This window comes from Neophocaena asiaeorientalis, unplaced genomic scaffold, assembly GCF_003031525.2.
Source record: "Neophocaena asiaeorientalis asiaeorientalis breed wild unplaced genomic scaffold, Neophocaena_asiaeorientalis_V1.1 scaffold121, whole genome shotgun sequence".
Lineage (NCBI taxonomy): Eukaryota > Metazoa > Chordata > Mammalia > Artiodactyla > Phocoenidae > Neophocaena > Neophocaena asiaeorientalis.
The window spans coordinates 1,703,851-1,725,315 of NW_020172142.1; the positions used below are offsets into that span (position 1 = coordinate 1,703,851).

A 21,465-nucleotide genomic window follows, 5' to 3' on the forward strand; every position below is an offset into this window, starting at 1 on the left:
AGGGCGGCGCGGGAGGGAGCGCTGGGGTGCCCGAGCGCCCCGACGAACCCCGCGTCCGGAACCTCGGACCCCGAGCCCGGGAGCGCAGAGTCGGCGGGCGGGCAGAGGAAGGAGGAGGAGGCGCCCCAGCCGAGCCTGTCGCGTGCGCCCCGGTGCCGCCCGGCCGGCTGCTGCGGAGGGAACCGGAGCCGCCGGGCGGCCGGGACTCGGCCGAGGACAACGAAGAGGAGGCGGCCAGGAGAGCCGAGGGCCCGGGCAGCCCCGCGCCGGAGGCCCCCGGGATCACGCCTGATACGGGGCCGCGCTTCGTGCGCCTCTCGAGGGTAAGCCCGTGGACCGCTGACCCGTGCCTCAGGTGCATCGGGCCCGGGGTTGGGTGGAGAAGGACACTGGTGTCCCGGGAGTGTGGATGCGTGGTGTGGTAGCGGCGAGAGGCAGGGACCCTGAGGGGGCGGCCCCCCTCTGGCATCGGCCGCACCTGCGGGAGGCCCTGGGCGGGCACAGGAGGGTGCCAGTAGTGCATCGTATCGGTCACGCCGCGTGGCCTGGATTCCGGGCTCCGGCACTCCGAAGTGACAGTGAGGCGACCTTCAAAGAGTCCCGAGCTGAGCGAGAGCTGAACCCCGATTGCCACTCACCCGCAAAACGAATGTAAACTACATATTCTGAGAGTGTTTCGGTCGAGACAAATGGCTTTTAGGACCCCTCCTTTCCGTCCTGAGAGTTAAGAAGTTCACTTTGTCACTTTTTTGACCTGAGTTTTTCAGTTCTTTTCGAATCTCCAAGGTCAGCCTCCTGCAGGTAACAAGAAACTTAAAGAAATGTATTGCTGCTTCTTTTGTAAAGTTGTGTTTAGGGAAGTACAGGTCGAAAGCCCGGCCCCGCTGCTCTTGGGGCTGGCGCTGGATGGCCCCTACCCGTTCAGTCTATGTGCTGTAGAACCCTTCGCTGCACTTGTTCAGAAACTGAAATCAGCGTCCACTTTGAGCGCCTCCTAAGTATGTCTAGGCCTCTGATTAAAAAATATTTTTTCCCATAAGCTTCCCTAGAACTTTGTTTGCTTCAAACAAATGTGTGGACGTTGTCAGTGTCTGCGAGTGTGTAGGCCGGCTGGGTACCCTTTCCGTGGAGCATCTTTTGGTTATGGGGTGGGGGGGAGACAAACCCCAGGGAAACTAGGAACAGGGTCTTTTCCTGTTTCCAACTACAAGAGCAGCAGAGAGGGAGGTGGCCGACTGAGCAGTGTGGGCTCTGGGCAGGCTGCATTGGGAAGGGTGTCCCAAGTTCCAGTGGAGGATGACAGGTTGGCTGGCAGGTTCAGAGTTCGACCTGGAGTGACAGATGGCACCTTCCTCTTTCTCTTGGTTTGGAAAGATCAGTCTTGTCTGCGCTTCGACCTCTGGCCCCAGCTTTATCACAGAGGTGCCCAGACAATCATGGGCTGAGCCACCTGGAGCGCTGAGCCGGGCTCAGGGATGATGCTGAGCTGGGTAGAAAGCCCATGTCTGTGTGCAGCAGGTTTGGCAAGAGTTGGGTTTCAGCTTGGCCTGAGCACAAGCCGTTTCCTGTTTGATGCCCCAGGGACCTGTGGGATTTGGTTTCCCATCCCCAGCTCTCCGTGGAGGGTGTCTCCACTCTCGCTGTGTTGCCCACACTCCTCTCTGGTGTGTTAAAAAAGGACATTGGCCTTGGAGTGGGGAACCTGAATTCAGATTCCAGCTCTTCTCTCTCTTTGCTGGCTGGGTGACCTTGGGCCCTTTTTTAACCTCTTTGACTTGGCTTCCCCCTCTCTGGGATTGCCCCCCTAAAACAAACAAACAAAACCCAAACAAACCTCACTGGACTGTTGTAAGGATTAAAGAGTGTTTTGAATGAAAGTGTCTGTAAAAGTTTGAATGACCTGGGAGGATTTTCAGGTCTCATTCCAACATGACTAGATTTGTGACTCGGTAACATTTTTGAGCCCTAACAGGGATAAGATAGCAGATATAAGAGCGGTTATTTTCCTTCTTATAGATTTATTGTGAGGGTTGAATCAGATCCTGTAAAAGGACTTTGAAAATAAAATAGCATTGTTCACATTCCAAGGAGTTCCTAAACTTTCAGTTTCCAAACTAGCAACCTTTTACTGTTTGCCATCTGATGTGGACTTTCTTCTGAGCCCCTACCCCGACTTTGCACATAGTAGGTCTCTGTAATTGTTAGATGAGTCTGGAATTAACCCTCTGGGCTTCCCATCTTGACTGCCTGCTCCCAAGATGGGCAGCAGACCTTGGGCTTTCTCTGCCCCATCAGCTGTTGGTGTTTTCATACACTTGATTATTCTTTGGCACCGTACAGCCTGGAAGACAGCCGAGGAAGGCAAGCAGGTTGGTGGCCGCTTTTCCTGAAGGGGCAGTTCTTTATTTCTCCTATAGGGCTCCAATGAGAAAGGCATTGGAGGGTGAAGAGTTCATTTAAACTCACTGAGGGTTGCAGATATTAAATCAAGCCTTTCACCTGTCTTGCAGCTTAATAAACTTGAGGATAATATTACCGTGGCCAGCCTGTTCAAATATACGATTACATGACCCTTGGTTTTGAAAATGAACCCTGATCTGTTTAACTCCTCTGTATTTGGTATGCATCATGATTTTTGTGGGAGGACAAAGGGATGGTTCTTTTTTTTTTTTTTTTTTTTTTTTTTTGCGACACGCGGGCCTCTCCCTGTTGTGGCCTCTCCCGTGCTCCGGACGCGCAGGCTCAGCAGCCATGGCTCACGGGCCCAGCCGCTCCGCGGCATGTGGCATCTTCCCGGACCGGGTCACGAACCCATGTCCCCTGCATCGGCAGGCGGACTCTCAACCACTGCACCACCAGGGAAGCCCAGGGATGGTTCTTTTAAGGAGATTCAGATGTTAGGGAGAGAACTATCTCCACCAAGCCCAAGGCTCATGTGTGTTCTTAGATTTTATCTTGGGTGAGTGTCTGTTGTATAGAGATACACTGTGAATGGGTCTTCTGGTTCCTCCCCCACTCTTTTTTCTTCTTTTTGAATAAATGTTCCCTATTTTGACTTGCCTTCTTATTAGGTGTATCCAAATGGAGGCCACCTGCACTGTTGAAAAATTCAAAGCTTTAGCAAAGAGACAGTAAATAATAGCATATGTGTCAATCTAGATGCCTCTGAGCTACATATAATACCAAATGATGTGTAGCTGGGTTTGACATGTGTTTATGAAGGGCTGTGTGGCTTCATTATTCATTGAGAAGCCTATTTAATTATGTGTTTGTTAATACTGCACCTGAGGTAGAAGAGGGTGGAACTGGGTGGGAAGCGAGCTCTTAAAATCCTTGTTTGTGCTTCTAGTCTGGCATTCTAGGAAAGACTGCTCCCAGACTCACCTGGGTGGTGGTGAGAAGCACTGTAAATCTCTCTGAAGACTATCTAGGGGCAGTGACCTTTCAGACGGCCGCTCACAGCCTTGAGAAAGTCTTTTGGTTTCCGTGTCTCAAGCTAGGAAATGGATTTTCTTCATGCTTCTGAAACTTGTCCTCATAACCTTCAGGGCAAAGGAACCCTGGAAAGGAGGATGGGGGAGCTCAGCCTGAGATTTCCACGACTTTTCAGTGTTACTTCAGCAATTCCTTTTATTTTTGAAATTAATTAGTTAATTTAATTAATTAATTAATTAATTTTGGCTGTGTTGGGTCTTTGTTGCTGCTGGCGGGCTTTCTCTAGTTGCGGCGAGCGGGGGCTACTCTTTCTTGCAGTGCACGGGCTTCTCATTGCCGTGGCTTCTCTTGTTGCGGAGCACGGGCTCTAGGCGCATAGGCTTCAGTAGTTGTGGCACACAGGCTCAGTAGTTGTGGCACAAGGCTCAGTAGTTGTGTCACACAGGCTCAGTAGTTGTGGCTCGCAGGCTGTAGAGCACAGGCTCAGTAGTTGTTGTGCATGGGCTTAGTTGCTCCACGGCATATGAGATCTTCCTGGACCAGGGCTTGAACCCGTGTCCCCTGCATTGGCAGGCCGATTCCTTTTTTTTTTTTAATTGCTTTACAGTGGTGTGTTAGTTTCTGTTTTATAACAAAGTGAATCAGCTATACATATACATATATCCCCATATCTCCTCCCTCTTGTGTCTCCCTCCCACCCTCCCTATCCCACCCCTCTAGGTCGTCACAAAGCACTGAGCTGATCTCCCTGTGCTATGCGGCTGGCAGGCAGATTCTTAACCGCTCTGCCACCAAGGAAGCCGTCAGCGATTCCTTTGATGTAGAATGGAATGCAGGATTCATCTTACGTATTTCAGTATAAAAATGCTTTAAATTGCTGCCTTGAGTCAAAAAGCGCTCAGGGAAGATGCACCTTATTTTCCCTGGGGCTCTGGGGGCTCCCCACAGAATAAGCACCTGTACCCCAGTTTGACAGTCTTGGAACTGGATTATTTCTAGGATCTCTTCTAGTTCCAGATTTTATGATATGCCAGGACACTTCACAGCAGAAGGTAATCTTCCCAGAGGAAATGGATTTTGTACTGACATCTGAAAAGGATGCTCCATTTTTTAGGGGAAATAGGTATATGAGTAAATTAAAGAACCACCAGAATATAAATTATCTGGATTTGAATGTTAAGGAAGACCCTGCTCGGGGTATTCAGGGGGCTTTGAAATCTTTTTTGACAAAAAGAATTAGTTGAGGGACTTCCCTGGTAGCACAGTGGTTAAGAATCCGCCTGCCATTGCAGCTCTATTTACAATAGCCAGGACATGGAAACAACCTAAGCGCCCATCATCGGATGAATGGATAAAGAAGATGTGGCACATATACACAATGGAATATTACTCAGCCTTAAAAAGAAATGAAATTGAGCTATTTGTAATGAGATGGATAGAACTAGAGTCTGTCATACAGAGTGAAGTAAGTCAGAAAGAAAAAGACAAATACCGTATGCTAACACATATATATGGAATTTAAGAGATCCCACATGCCACAGAGCAACTAAGCGCATGCGCCACAACTACTGAGTCCACGTGCCGCAACTACTGAAGCTTGCATGCCTAGAGCCCGTGCTCCACAACAAGAGAAGCCACTGCAATGAGAAGCCGGTACACCGCAACCAAGAGTAGCCCCCACTCACCGCAACTAGAGAAAGCCTGCGGGCAGCAACGAAGACCCAATGCAACGAAAAATAAAAGAATTGAAAAAGAAAAAAAAAGAATTAGTTGGAAATAACTGTGAACATGTGGAGTAAGTGGTTTGACTTTTTCTGACGAGTATCCTTTAGCGTGCCATTCAGAGCCCTTCCCTCTTTATTGTACTTCTCCTAATGCCTAGGCTTAGTTAGTAGATAGTGTGATTATGTTGACTAACAAAATGCCCCTGGTGTGCTTTTGCCTTCTGAGATGGCTTTGTGATGGTTTGTTTCTCTCCAAATAAATCCGCTTCTAACCTATCACTTTGTCTCTCACTGAATTCTATCTGCGATGAGACATCAAGAACCTGAACTTAATTAAGTCCTAAAACCTGGTGTGGGATCTCAGATGACTGTGGAGGGCTTCCTGGTAGTGCAGTGGGTAAGAATCCGCCTGCCAATGCAGGGGATACGGGTTCGAGCCCTGGTTTGGGAAGATCCCACATGCCGCGGAGCAACTAAGCCCGTGTGCCACAACTACTGAGCCTGCGCTCTAGAGCCCGTGAGCCACAACGACTGAGCCTGTGTGCTACAGCTACTGAAGCCCGCACGCCTAGAGCCCGTGCTCTGCAACAAGAGAAGCCACTGCAACGTGAAGCCCGTGCACTGCAACGAAGAGTAGCCCCTGCTCGCCGCAGCTAGAGAAAGCCCGCATGCAGCAACAGAGACCCAACACAGCCCAAAATAAATAAGTAAATAAATAAATTTATTTTTAAAAAAAAGACCGTAAAAAAAAAATGCCACTGTCTCCTGACTTGTGTTTACACAGATTAGCTATTGGTAAATTCTACATTTGATAACATAGATGCAGGTGTATTTGCAGCTCTTAAAATAGGTACTGATTAGAATAGGAATATGAGATTTTATTTTTTCTTCTCTCTCCAGGTTTGGAGAGAAGAAGCATCCATGCATATGGAGAACCAGAGGATTTTCGAGGTTCTCCATCAGTTCCTCTGATGTTTTGGTAAAGTCAAAAAAGTCCTTCCAGGCAGCTCTTTAATATCAACAGCATATACTGTGGGTGGGCCTGGATTTTTTTTTTTTTTAATGGTAGCATCCTGCAAGCTCTCAGTTTTTCAGTTTTGCAAAAAGTAGAGGAGGCATGATCTAGTGTATGCTCGCCTCCTTTTATTATGGTCCTTCCCCAAAAATTTCCAGTTTGTGATGTGGCCAAAGCTAAAATGTCTCCCTAGAGTATTGAAAATAGTTTGGCTTCACTTGTATTATTGAATCATGCATTTTAGCCAAGAGGAGCAGGTAAGCAATGAATGCAGAAGCCATCCTCGAGTTTCTGTTTGAGGACCATGGGGAAACTTTTCTTGGGGAGTGGGGAGCAAAAATTTCTTTGAGCTCCAGGAGCATCAGTTGTCTTCAGTATGATGAGAAAAGCTGGGAGTGAGTGACTGCAGACGGCTTGGCTAATTATCCCAAAGTGACAAAGGGTCCAGATTCATGGTGGAACCAAGTGGCTGTGGCCTGGGTGGAGAATGGCAGTGGGAGGAGGGTGACGCTCATTAGAGGGAGATCCTGACTGTTGCTGTTTCTGCCTGAATTTGGTCCCTGCTGTCATGGTTCCAGCTGATTGCAGGAGTGTAAGGCCTTGTTATTCAATGTGTGGTGGGTCGGCCTGCAGCCTCAGCGTCACCTGGGAGCTTGTTAGACCTGCAAAATGGCAGACCCTGCCGGGGACCTGCTAAATCTGAATCTGCATTTTAAACACGTCCCCAGGTGGTATTAATCGTTAGACATTCCTTCATGGTTACACAGAATGTTCTTTTCAGAAGCACAAGGCCAGACTTCTCGTATGTTGGGAAGAGTAAGTAGCCAGCACACACTTGCTCCCTGCGTTGCTGGGGAGAATTGGTGCTCAAAGCTGGATTCAACCCCTTGCCCTCCACTGAAAAGAAAGGGGCTGGCGTTTTCAGAAAAGATTGCTGAATCCACTCTCTTCCCAACACCCACCTCTTCCCTTCCTTCACTTGTATGCAATGAACTGTATAATCGGAGGACCCAGGAGAGAAGGGACAAACTTTCATTCTAAATCAGTAGTGAGAAAAGCAGCCCAAAATTTAACCAGTGGTTTACCCTCCCTACCCCAACATTGGGAGGTGTTTTGAGTTCTTAAAAATATGCCAGAGCGGTCATAGGCAGTTCTCAAATTCTAGCCAAGTAGTTGAAATGTCCATTCATGTATCCATCCATCTATCCACCTACCTATCCACCTACCTACCCTTTGAAGAGTAAATCTTAAGTGCTGGCTTATGTGCACTGTGAATATGGGAGACCACAAGAATGACAGAATGGGAGCCAGATGGAAGGTGAGTGGATCTGACCCCAGTATATGTAACTTTCTCCTCACCCTACCATCTTCCCTCCTGCTTCCTTAGCAGGTGCAGCGCCACAGGGCTACCGTGCCCCTTCCATAACCTCCTGTGGGGTGTGGGAGCAGATAACCTATCTTTGCCAAATTCTGTTTTTCCCTTAGAGGTGCCCAAGTCCTCCAGTCTGAGAGATGAAGGGAAATCCCTAATGCAGTGACCATTTTCGTTTCTTTAAAAAAATTGTGGTAAAGTAAATATAACATAAAATTTACCATTTTAGCCATTTTGAAGTGCACAGTTTTGTGGCATTAAGTACATTCACATTGTTGTACAAATATCACCACCATCTATTTCCAGAACTTTTTCATCTTACCCCAGTGAAACTCTGTACTGAATAAACACTAACTCCCCATTCTCCCCCTCTCCTCAGCCCATGGCAAACACCATTCTACTTTCTGTCTCTTATGAGTTTGAATATCTAGCAACCTCATATAAGAGGAATCATACAGTATTTGTCTTTTTGTATCTGGCTTATTTCACTTAGCATAATGTCTTCAAGGTTTATCATGTTGTATCACGTACCAGAATTTCATTCCTTTTTAAAACTGAATGTTATTGCATTGTTATGTATGTACCACATTTTGTTTACCCATTCATCCATCTTTGGACACTTGGGTTGCTTCCATCTTTTGGCTGTTGTGAGTAAGGCCGCTATGAACATGGGTATACAAACAACTGTTAGAGTCCCTGCTTTCACTACTTTTGGGTATGTATCCACAAGTGGAATTGCTGGATCCTATGGTAAGTCTGTGTTTAATTTTTGAGGAATCACCATACCGTTATCCTCAGTGAGTGCACCGTTTTGTATTCCCACCAGCAGTGCACAAGGGTTCCAATTTCTCAACATCCTCACTGGCACTTGTGATTTTCTGTTTTTTTAAATTTTACTTTATGTATAATTAATTAATTAATTATTTTAGCCACACGGCATGTGGGATCTTCGTTCCCCGACCAGGGATCAAACCCATGAGCCCTGAGTTGAAAGCATGGAGTCTTAACCACTGGACTGCCAGGGAAGTCCGATTTTCTGTTTTTTTTGTTGTTTTTTATAGTTGCCATCATAATGGTTGTGACATGGTTATTTCAAGTCACTTTTCTCCCTTCATTCTGTTATCCTCCCAGCACTAACCATGGTCTGTGCCTTGCTTTGAGCTCTGGGGAGTTCCTGAAAAGTGGTTGGTAATAGGAGTTCTTGCTTCAGCCCTTGCTTTTGATTGCTGTTTAACTCTGGGGGCGTCACATTTAATTTATTCAGCAAGTGTAGTGGGATTCAGGTTAATAAGGTTTCTAGACGCTACCAGTGTTTTAGGGTCTCTGTGTTTATGGTCTTTGCCTCCATTTTTCCCTCACCTTTTTTATTTTGAATGGAAATTGGAGTGTGTGAGTTGGAGGACCAAAGAGGATAAAACAGAAGGGCAACTCAGGAAGACAATCCATTACATTTTGTGATTCTGAATACAGGGTTCTAACAGTGAATTTGGTTTTCTCCTTGGACCTTGACTTTCAGTGGGGGTGGGGTGTTGGTGGTCTGACACTGGCAGAAATCTGGCAGGACAGTTAGAATGGCAAGGGCCTTTTTTTTTTTTTTTTTTTCCTCAATTAAAAGAGGAGTCCAAAGACGTGGGCCTTGCTTTCGTTGGAGAATTTCAAACCTGGGAAGAAAATTGGAGGTTTACTTAAACTAAAGGGACAGGCAGATTCTTGTTGAGTTAAGAAATTGGAACAAAGTTGGAATTGGTAAGCTTTGTGATGGGGGATTAAAAACACCAAACAAACAAAAAACCAAACCTATGATTCTGGGATAGCAGCCGTAATGATTTAGAGGAAAGGTGGAGAGCAGGAAAATGAGCAATTTGTTACATGTATGACTCACTGGTGCTCTGTGAGTGCTACATTTGGGTGCAGAATTTCTGAGACAACTGGCTTACTGGCTTTCATTGCAGAGAAGAAAAGATTGTTATCTGGACGGTGGGTATTTCATTTCAACCTTTGTATCTAGAATGTTTTCAATAAAAGGCTGAGTACTATGGGAATTGTACAATTTTGCTTTATGGACCTGAGTAGTGTATAGCCTTGTTTTTTTTTTCATTTGGTAAAAAAATAAAAACGTCCAGGTTTAACAATGTGTCTGGATAAACTACCATACTGTTGATGTGTTTGAAGCCGTGTTCCTTTTTTATTCCCCACTTTAAGATTGGTGCTTTGTCAGGGCTAGACATTTTGAACCCAGCAAAGAACTGTTTATGATAGTGAGCTCCTGAATCATTACCTTATATGATAACCTCATATAGTTATTTAAGAGGATCACATGAATTAATATGTACGCTTAACTCAGTAAGCATTTTGTGTTAGCCATTATTATTGTTGCTGTTATTGAACTCGTTATGATCCATTCATCCACAGATAATTTTGGAGCACATATCTGTGCCACGCCCTAGGGGTGTGTGCTGGCCTTCATCTTTGCGATACTAACAGGAATAGCCCCCGTGGTCTAAGGAAGTGATGTAGGCTGTGGTTTTTGTTCATCTGACAACTATCTTCCCTCCTTTGGCTCTGAGGAGAAAGGGTTAACTTTGCAAGAATCCCAAGGTATTAGAGAAATCCCTTTGACTTGATATTTGGACACAAATATCAAGACATTTCAAAGGTCTCTTAAAGGGAGAAGTGTAGTTTGTGTTAAAATTTTGAGAAAATACCTTTCTATTTGAGAAAATAAGGAGAATATTCTTATTACTACAACAGTAGATAAGGAATGACAAACAGATCATTGGGAAAATAGGCTAAAGTGCTGGCTGATGCAGTGGATGTATTTATACTATACTTGCAAGGTAGGAAAATAGTTTGTATTATTAAACGAGGAGCTACTTTACAAGTACAAGAGGAATGTCATAGCAACTATTGAATGTTACCATGAAAACCTTTTTATTTTTAAAAAAGTTTTATTGGAGGGCTTCCCTGGTGGCGCATTGGTTGAGAGTCCGCCTGCCGATGCAGGGGACACGGGTTCGTGCCCCGGTCCGGGAAGATCCCACATGCCGCGGAATGGCTGGGCCCGTGAGCCGTGGCCGCTGAGCCTGCGCGTCCGGAGCCTGTGCTCCGCAACGGGAGAGGCCACAACAGTGAGAGGCCCGCATACCGTAAAAAAAAAAAGAAAGTTTTATTGGAGTATAGTTGATTTACAATGTTGTGTTAGTTTCAGGTGTACAGCAAAGTGAATCAGCTATATACATGCATATATACACTACTTTTTAGATCCTTTTCCCATATAGGCCATTACAGAGTATTGAGTAGAGTTCCCTGCGCTATACAGTAAGTGCTTATTAGTTATCTTTTTTATATATAGTCGTGTGTATATGTCAATCCCAATCTCCCAGTTTATCCCTCCCCCCTTTTCCCCCGGGAACCGTAAGTTTGTTTTCTACATCTGTGACTCTATTTCTGTTTTGTAAATAAGTTCATTTGTACCATTTTTTTAGATTCCACATATAAGTGATATCATATGATATTTGTCTTTCTCTGACTTCACTCAATATGACAATCTCTAGATCTATCCATGACATGAAAAACTTTTAGCTGGGTAAGTCTCTTGTTACTAGAAGAGAAATAATACTCCTATGGAAGGGATAAAAGAAAATAAATATTCCTGGGAGTTTGGTTATCTTATAGTCAGACCTTTATCGTTTATGATATACTGGATTCTCTATTTGGCAAGAGGCAGCAAGACAGAGAATGACGAGGATAATCAAGTCTCAGAATTTCCCTCATAAACTCTGAAGCTGCAGCTACATTTGTTCACAAGGGCGGAAAAGGGATGCAGTTTGTAGACTTTCCTAAGAGAAAGCCGTGGCAGGGCAGGGGTGTTGTTTAGGGGAGGTGGCTGGCTTTCCCTTGGTGAACGTGCCCAGGCCGGCGTGTGGTCCCAGGCCTCATCCACCTCCCGGTCGACTGAGACCTGCAGTGAAAGCCCTGGCTTTACCCAGGGAGAGAGAGCGTGGTGACTTCACCTGGGGTTGTAAGTGATATTGTGGGTGGAAAGAAGTGGATTCCTTTGAGTGATGTTGAGGGGATGAGCCCTGCTCTTCGGGGAGATGGTGGTAGGGTTCGGGGAGGGGGGCAGAGTCAAGCCTGGGGCCAAGATTTCCACATTGGATTAACATCAATCAGTTGTGTAGGGGTGAAAGCCTGGAGGATCCTATTGTGAGTGTGCTGAGTTTGATGTGCTCGTGAGATTTCCAAGGGGAGGTATTTAGGGCAGTGGGACATCTGGGGCTGATGCTCAGTAGAAAGATCTGAGTGTGAGGTCAGGGTCTGGGGGCTGTCCCCGTGTGGACAGTGGTGATACCACATGTAGAAGCACTCACAGAGATTGACCAGAAGGAGACCAGAAATGCTGGGAGAGAGTGTTCTTGTGGCGATAGGTGGGGTTCATAGGGTCCCTCTGCTGTGAGAGGCCAAGGAGGATAAGGGCTAAAATGTTCTTTGGGTTCGTTCACACATAATAGGTGTGCATTTATTTGTAGAGTTGTATCACTCGGTTCTCCATGGTTCAGGAGAGATGCTGGCTTAGCCTTGTAAACATCTTACAGTAACACGTTGACTGTAAGGATTCCTTTGGTATTCATGAATGTGTTCAGGTTTCCTTGCCAAGCATCATGTGTGTTTGTCTCACATACTGCTTGTGTCCATATTTTTATGAATTCCTGAAATAATGAGCTCTGAATTAGAGATTTTTCTGCGCTTCGTGATTCACGTACTCACGTACATCTTGCTTGAGGTTTGTGCTATTGGAGCTGTAGAATCGTGGTAAAATTGGAATTACAAATCACTTGTTTTAGCAAAGATGCTTCTGCAGCCCCACCAGAATGGACAAAATAAGAAATTTGACAATATCAGCCCCTGGTGAGAATGTGGAACAGCTGGAATCCTCATGCACCGCGTGCAAAGAAGAACAAACACTGGGAACATTGGCAATATTTACTAAAGCTGAGCGTATATATTATGACCCAGTGATTCACTTCTGGGCATATACTCAGCAGAAACCAGTGTTCTTTACTTAGTTCCTAGCAGCTTTACTAGCAATAGCTCCAAACTAGAAGAAGCCCAAATGTCCATTAATTATTGCTGACTGTATACACAAATTGGTATATCCACACAACGGAGTACTACTCAGCCATACAAAGGAATGAAATACTAATCCACGCAACAGATGGATGAAAGTTCCAGGCAAAATATTGAGCAAAAGAGACCAGACACAAAATTATACACTGTAGGATTCCGTTTTCAGAAGCAGGCAGGGAATTCCCTGGCGGTCCAGCAGTTAAGATTCCGCGCTTCCACTGCAGGGGGCGCAGGTTTGATCCCTGGTTGGGGAACTAAGATCCCGCATGCCGCGTGGTGCGGTCAAAAATAAATAAATAAAACAAACAAAAAAAAACCAGGCAAAACTATCCTGGAATAAGGATCAGAATAGTGGTGGTTACCTCTGAGGAAGTATTGACTGTATAAGGTGTATATGTAAGTAAAAATTAATGGAGCTGAATGTGTAAGATAATTAAAGATCCTAGTTAATGTGGCCACTATTAGATTTTAATGCAACATGATGTAAAATATTTATTCCACAGAATTTAACTGTGCTCGAACTTGTGGCTTTCATACCAATCCCCCTTCCCCTTGGAGTCATTTAGAACACACACACATACATACCCCTAGTAGATGGTCCGTAAGGCAGCTGTTGTCCAGTCTCTGACAGGGAGCATGGGTGTTTATTCTGCTTCATTGGTTCACCCAAGGTGTGTTGTTATTATTGTGGGCTAGGACCTTGGCTAAGTTAAAGTGACTGAGGCACTTGCTTACGGTACAAAATTTAAGGGCGAGGGAGTTGCCAAAACATTTAAGTAATCAGTATCAATAGTATTTTAGTGCAATATTTCAAAAAAAGTCTAAATTAATGTAAAGAAATCAGTGATGAAAAAAATCAAAATTTTAAATAAAGGCATAATTGGTATTACCGAATTTTCTTTTTACCTGATGCCCAAATACAGCTTGGCCAGGTGTACTGTTATGGGCCCGAAGGTGGAGCCAGGAGGAGTCCCTAAGACTTGAGAACCATAGACTTGACCTTGGATGTATAACCTAAAAAGAGTGAAAGTGGAAGGACAAGGTTGATAAAGAATATACTGATTCTGTTAATGCTTTTGGTGTTTTGCGAACGGAAACAACTCTTATTTTTGGAAAGGATTCTCAGTTTATTAAACATTTCAACAAAAGGGAATAATGTATAAAAGTGCTTATAGTCCTTAAAATACCATAATTGTTCTTTAAATTTTTGTGAATTTTGCCATGTGAATTTATGGCAGGAGTGGCATTGGTGTTATAAATCAAAACAGGAAGTTGTCAAGGCTTAGATAACTTATTCATGGCATTAACAAGGTATAAAACACTGTCTTTTGGTGTGTAACAGTGTTTAACAGTAGGAAAAGTTAATGATTCTCCACCTTTCAGCTAATCATGTGATTGCTGTTGATATAATTACCTGGTAGGCAGGGATAGAATCATGTAATTTGCTGGCCTCAGTACGTGCTTACAGACATCCATGGTATTGTGTATCACCAAGCGCGGTTTCTGAAACGTGGCCTCCTTTGTCTTTTTCTGGTGAATAAGCCCCATGTATCATGTCCATTTGGCTCCTCACTGTGGTTGGGATGTGTTGCTCGGACTGAGAGAGAGATTGCAGATTTTTCAGCTTCTTCCAATTACTATGGATACTGTGTCAGGGCCAACTGGAGTCTCCTCTCTGTCAATTTCCAATAGGTTTCCCCTTAGAAGTTGAAATCCTTGCCCATCCTGATGCTAAGGTGCCCTTTGTTCAAGTCCCAGAGGGCCTTTAAAAGTGCACTGTGATGGGAATTGGTTTCAAAAGATTATACCAGCGAGGGTTAAAACTTCCCAAACTTGTAAAGCTTCACTTCTTTGTTCCCATGCCCCAGCACCCTCCTTTCCAATTTTTTGTGCATGGTTTCCTCCTAGTTACAGGCAGTGATCAGTGGGAAAGTCAAGCTGGCCGAGAGCCTCCCTGTCAGAGACAGTGAATCGCCAGAGATCCTGGAGGGGCCTGTACCCTGGCAGAAAGGCCCACGTGGTGGCATCCTGGCCTTTCCTTGAATGTGGAAAGGTTTTTCATTTAGGAGTTGCATTTCTTTAATAGATATTGGGCTTTTCAGACCTTTTCTTCCCTCTGGTGTTGGTTTTGGCAAGTTGCCTCTTTCAAGGAGTGTGTCCATTTCATTTAAGCTGTTGAATTATTTATTGGCATAACTATTGTGCTTTTAATGTCCAGAAGATCTGTAGGGATGTCCACCTCTTTTATTTCTGATATTTGCCTTTCGTGTTAAGAACCTCTCTGTTCCGAGGAGCTGGGGGAATCAGAGTAAGTTAGCTCAGGAAAACGGGTGGGGGTGATTTCAGGAAAGGGAGGGCGAAGGCAGTGGAGGAAGGAGAGCCTGGACGTGGGGGAGGGCAGGAGGCGGGCCTGGGCCAGCCCTCGGCCCCTCGTTTCCCTGGAGGAGCCTCTGAGGAAGGGGGGGTCACGTGGGTGGTGAGCTCATTAGGCTGGGGACACCAGCTGTGCTATTATTAAGGCTTTTAAGGTCCCTGGCAGATGTTCTTAGGCGGAGTTCCAGCCTCCCTCACTTCCCACATATGGCATGATACAGTACATGGAAAAAAGAGCGACTCGGAAACAAATAGCTTTTCCATGAAACACATTATTCCTTTTTTCCCATGAACTTTTTCCTTTTTTTTCCCTCTCACTGTCACTCCCTCGGTGTCATTTTCTCTCTCTCTGCTGTTCCTTCTGTCTCTCTCTCTCTGTTTTCTCTCTGTGTGTCTTCTCTGTGTCTTTTCCCCTCCCTCTGTCTCTCTCTCTCTATTTCTGTGTTGTTTTCACTCCCCTGGTGCTCCCTCTGTCCCTCCCTTCCATACTTCCTTATTTTCTCCTTTTAGGCCCTTTTATTTAACCCTGTGTGGAACTAGAAAAAGACACAGTAGGGCAGGAAGAAAGTTTGCCCATTTTCGGGTAAAAGTGAACCTTGGCATTTCTAGAAAGTATAAGGAGGGCAGGTAAGTCCGAGGGTGATGCTACACTGGAGGTTGTTTGGCCAAGTGTCCGTTTTAAATGCCCTCTTCATTCCTGTGGCACAGCGGTGGCTGCAGGGCCACTCTAAGCCCGAACAGATCGATGAGCTGGCCTGGAGCACGGGTAATTTTTGTTTAGTTTGGCACACGATTTGTGCCTTGTTGGTTCTGCTGATGACCTCTCCTGCATCTCATTGACCAGCTTTTATCAGTCAGCTTCCACATGTCCCTTCCCCCTCTCCCTTTCTTTTGATAGTAACCTACATCGCAGCTTGGGATCACAAGATAGAATCAATATCAAATTGACTTAAATTATTGTTCTAGGAGCCTGAATTTCTGCAGGAGATGTGCTGTTATATGATATGACCTCAATGTATATTCTTTAAAGCTCAGAGTGATGCAGGCTTCATTATAGAAGTTTCCTCGTGTTTATTTCAAAGTGTTGATATTTTGAACTATTTATGTTAATTTTGTAGCTATGACACAGCATTTTATTCTCATTTCAAAAATAATGAAATAATATGTTCATACATTAGCATCTTTTCTTACTCTAATGATGGCTATAACTGTCAGAAGTAGATCTTAAGAAAAGTTTCTGTAACCTGGGCATTTTTCTTCAAGAGAGAGTAAATATAACTATTGTAGAAAAATACTTTTTTGAATTTAAAAAAGTGTTTAGTTGCAAAAAAGGTAAAAAAAAAAACCAACAACACCCCAAACTCCAACTATAGAGTGAGATCAGCATGAGAAAAGTGATACTGAACTGGGCAACTAATTATTCACATTGATATCTCTGCCAATTGAGAGAATGGGAAAGAAAAACAGGAACAGTCTCTTTTCATTTTCCTAACTTTATCTGGAGAAGAGGAATCTTACAGACTGGTGGGTGCAGGTGCTGGAGCTCTGGGCTGTGGGCAGAGATGTGTACATGCCACGTCCGATGTATTTGCTGAGTGGTTCATGTTTGCTCCAGAAAGGTGGTTGGTTCTGATTTCATCGGCCTTCTGCAGGTAAGAGTCACCTTTGGTTGGAGTGAGGGTGTTCTTGGCAGGGTAGGAGCTGGAGGTCTCCTTAGAAGAATGATTGCTAAGCGTGTGTTGAGTGGCTTCTCTGGGCCAGGCCTTGAGATTTGACAGTAAATAGACAGTCCAGATCTGGGGGCAGGCCAGAGAGATGCAAACGTTGTGGGTAAGAAGAGACCCAGTAATGGTGAGGGGAGGGGAATGAGCCATGGGAAAATATGGAGGAACAGAGTGCCAGGTAGGGCAGACAGCAAGTGCCCAGGCCTCTGCAAGAGGGCCAGTGTGGCTGGAGGGCAGCACCCCCCTGGGTAAGTGGACACGGATCCCCCAGCTGCTGTGTGGAGAGCCAGGGTATGGGGGCAGGAGTGGAAGCAGGGAGAGAGGAGAGGTTGGTACAGGCCTAGGGAGAGTGGTAGCAGCTGAAGGCCAGTGGAAAGATGTGTTGTGGCCCGGTGGTTGGCAGTTCGGGACACCTGGCCCTGGGTGAGGGAAGCCACGAGCAAAGAAGATCTAGTGTGATGCCTTCAATCTTACCTGTATTCTAAGTGGAATTTTTAACATCACAAAGCATTTACACAGTTTAAGAATCCTGGTCTTAAAAATCGTTACATGCGATCTGTTGGTCAAGTGGTTGGTAGGGGCACTGGGGTTTAAGTTTTCCCAACACCAAAGAAACGAGTGGAGGCCTCCTCATCTCAAGCTGGAGCTACACCGTGAGAAGGACGAGAATGCTATTTTCTTTTATGGCTGAGAAACGACACTTCGTGGCAGAAGTCAGAAGGTGCTTCTCAAATCCATGAGCGTGAAGTAACCACTGAACAGATGACGAAGAGACAGAGGAGCAATATGCCTCAGAGCACGGTATCAATAACAATCGATGATCGTTAACCTTAGGAATATGGATTTTCAAAATTGAAAAATGTCCGGGATTCTTAAAGGGCTCGATAATATCGTCTCAGTGTAAGTACATGTATTTGCTTAACCTGTGTCTGGAGACAGTGCCCTATTGGAACTCGACCATTTTATTTCTTATTTTTTATGTTTTTTTAATTGAAGTATAGTTGATCTACAGTGTTGTTAGTTTCTAATGTACAGCAAAGTGACTCAGTTTTTTTATGTATATATATACTTTTTCAGGTTCTTTTCCATTATAGTTTATTACAAGATATTGAATATAGTTCCCTCTGCTATAGGGTAGGACCTTGTTTATATATTTTATATATAGTAATCTGTATCTGCTAATCCCAAACTAATTTATCCCTCCCCACACCCTTTCCCCTTTGGTAACTGTAAATTTGTTTTCCATGTCTGAGAGTCTGTTTCTGTTTTGTAAATAAGTTCATTGGTATCATTTTTTAGATTCTGCATATAAGTGATACCATGTGTTATTTGTTTTTCTCTGTCTGACTTACTTCACTTAGTATGGTAATCTCTAGGTCCATCCATGTTGCTGCAAATGGCATTGGGAAATTGGCTATTTTAAAAATGCTTCTCTCATACGTTAGACTGGGGCTATCTGAAGGTACGTTTCCGGTTTCCTTATGATGGATGTGGGTGATAGCATTTTCCCCCCAGGGAGGATCAGAATTTCAGGGGCCAGGGAGATTCAAAAAGATTAAACAGCTGATCCAAGGTTTGTCATTATCACTGTTGCTCACATCAGCAATCTGAGATTATTTCCCTCCCTGCAAGGCTGGCCTTGAGGCGTGGCACAGGGGAGAAACTAAACACAGCCACAGCTCCTGAGAAGTGAGGGGACTCGGCTGGTCCCCCGCAGCCTTGGAGGGACTGAGCCAAGAATGCTTAGCAGGTTCCCTCGTAAAGCAGGCGCTCATGCTTCAGGTGGGTCAGAGGCTGAGGTTATGGGTAAAGAATTTGAAGGGTGCATTCTCTTGGAATCTGAAGTATTTGAGGACAGAAAATCATGCTGCTTTCTGGCAGAGTTGTTTTGGGTTTTTTTTGTTGTTTTTTAAATCACCCTGAGACGGTGGCACCAATATTTTTTACCCCCCTAAAAAAGTGTGGTAGGCCGCTGTCCTCCTAGAAATGAAAATCCATTGTCATTGGAATTAAAACGCTGGCTGCTTTGTTTGGAAGTGTGGGAAGGAAGGGATTTTTCCTGTCGAGTAGGGTCAAGTTAGCTCTTTTAGAAATATAAATTCCAGACTAGTGTTTCCTTAAAAACAGATATTTCGATGAGTTTATTCTGGAACTATTAGCACGTCATGTTCTGGGCTCTTTTTAATGGGCTCTGGGTAATTACTGTGGCCTTCCATCTCAGTGAGTACAGTGAGCCATTCAGGAGGACAGGTGGTCGCTTATTAGCCACCAGCGGGTGGCCCCTGACCCCTCCTCCTCGGAGATGGTGTGAGGCACAATTAGAGAACCCTTGCATGGGCATATGTGATTGCTGGGGCATAAATAATGCAATCTACCCTGTCTTCTCTGTGAATGTGGTGGGCACGAGCTGACTTGATGTTCAGAAGCCGGAACCTCATATTCTGGGTCCAGCACTGTGACCCTGGGCGAGTTCTTAGCCAGTGAGCCTCGATTTTTCCATATTCTTTTCCATATTCTTATTCTATAGAATAAGACTGTGTAGTGTGATTGCAGGGATTAAAGAAGGGGATGTATAGGAAGGTTTGCCTTGTTCTTGCTGGTTGGCAGCATGTAGCAGGCATTCAGTGAAGAAGCTCTGAGCCCGTTCCTTTGGGGCTGGTGAGTTTCGGTGTATTATCCCCTCCTTCCTCCTTTCGACTCCCAGCCTCACTGCCTCCTCCATAGAAGACTTAAGCATTTGACTTCAGGTCATCTTCCCCGACCTACTTCTGAATCATTCTGGATTCTGATGACTCACCTAGCACCTTGCCTGTCTCCCCTCCAGCAGTGGCTTCTCCACCCTGCTTCACCCACTGCCCCGGTCACAGCTGGACTGTGTCATCTCCTGGATTTATCTGTTCCACCTCAGATCCTAGGCGTAACGTCCCTGCTCTCTGAACTCCAGTCCTTCCAGCCTTTTGCACGCATTCCTTGCCCCCTCCAGGTTCCTGGCTTCTCCCCTTCCACCCTATCTTGTCCTCACTGAGTACCTGCTGTCCTTCCTTGGTGCCACCTGGCAGAACTCTGCCCCTGCCTTTTGGGGATGGCTGGAGAAATTATATAATCACCTGTCACCCAGCGTGATGACCCTGTAAAAGCAGCTTCAGCCGAGCCGTGGGCTCCGCCCAGCAGTTCCCTTGTGGTTCCTTGGGCTTCTCTCTCTGCGTTTTGCTGCAGTGACTGATCTAGACTTCCCGTGTCTCTTTCAAATACCTAAGCGCTTGCTTTCAGTAGATACTTTTTTTTTTTTTTTTTTGCGGTATGCAGGCCTCTCACTGTTGCGGCCTCTCCCGTTGCGGAGCACAGGCTCCGGACGCGCAGGCTCAGCGGTCATGGCTCACGGGCCCAGCCGCTCCGCGGCATGCGGGATCGTCCCGGACCGGGGCACGAACCCGTGTCCCCTGCATCGGCAGGCAGACTCTCAACTACTGCGCCACCAGGGAAGCCCAGTAGATACTTTTAACAGAGTGAGCAGGAGACAGCAGCCTAGCTGCCCTGCAGCCTTCATGCCCGGCCGGCCGTGGGAGTGCCTTTCTCTTGTCCTCCCTCCTGTCAGGTGAGGGAAGGACCCTCTTCCTGCCTGAGGCTGATCTGTGCCCTCTTGTTGGATCGCATCCTATCCCACCTACTCAGGGCTGGTGCTTGTTGATCGGCCCTCCTTTCTGTCTTTTAGGAGAGCATCATCTATCCGTGGACCCCACCCACTATCCTATAACATACTCAGTTCTCTGCTATGTTCCTAGACCCCATGTCTTCACCCCCATTCCTAGCTTTTCCCTTCTTCGCTGCCAGTCTCACTGAAACGTCCTCTCCTCTTCTTTGTGGCCCTTTTACCATTGGGCACCTGAGCCCATGATTCCACCACCACCAGCACAGTGAATTTGGTGCTAAGCCCGGAGCACACCTTCCAGTCCTGGCGTTCTTGACCTTTGACAGCACAGACTACATTACTTGCATCGTTTCCATCCCGAAACACTCTTTTCCCTTGGCTTCTGGAAAGCTACCCCCTCACGGCCTCCCTCCTCCTCCTTCCGCCACCCCGCCTTGGCAGGCTGCAGCCTCCTCTGCCCCCGTGTAGCCTTTCAGTGGTGGTGTCCTCAGGGTGTGTCACCTCAGGTGAGCACCTTGCCTTGTACTTTGCCCCTACAGGCCCCACACCTGTGGCCTCGGTTCCCATCACAACCCAAATCTTTTCTCCTGAGCTCTGGACCCATTTACCTACCGGCTTGCGCACCGCACACCTCCGTGTTAAGATGCACAGACACTGCCCAGCTCGTTACCACCGCCAGTGCCACCACGTACTCCCCCTCGTCCCCGCCTCCTCCCCGCCATAAAAAGGGTCTGCCTAGTCACCTGGAGGGCACCACTGTTCTCAGCTGCTCAGGCAGGAACCTGGACCTTTTCCTGACTCTCCGTTTCTGCTATTCCCTCCCTTCTGGGCAGTCGCCTCCCAGATCTCCCTTAATGCCCTGCTAGGCTTGGCTGCTCCAGTATTTTCTCTACTCTGCTGCTAAAGTGACCTTTCTAAAGTGCAGATAGAATCCCATCCCTCCCCTGCTTCAAACCCATTCAGGAACTCCCCATGGGGCCAAAGAGGCTGCTGCCCCTCCTTCCTTTGCTGAAGCCATTCAGAGCTTTTTCAGTTCCCTAAATGAA

The 21,465-nt window shown here is 46.0% G+C and overlaps 1 protein-coding gene across 1 annotated transcript in view; it reads left to right on the top strand.

Annotated features, from left to right (window-relative positions):
- The window catches only part of LOC112405473 (translation initiation factor IF-2-like), a 65,295-nt gene that overhangs the window by 6,173 nt on the left and 37,657 nt on the right, over positions 1-21,465 (top strand). The window contains exon 2 of the mRNA XM_024753893.1: positions 3-323. Within this exon, the coding sequence (XP_024609661.1) occupies positions 3-323 (321 nt within the window). The remainder of the gene's footprint in view (positions 1-2; positions 324-21,465) is intronic.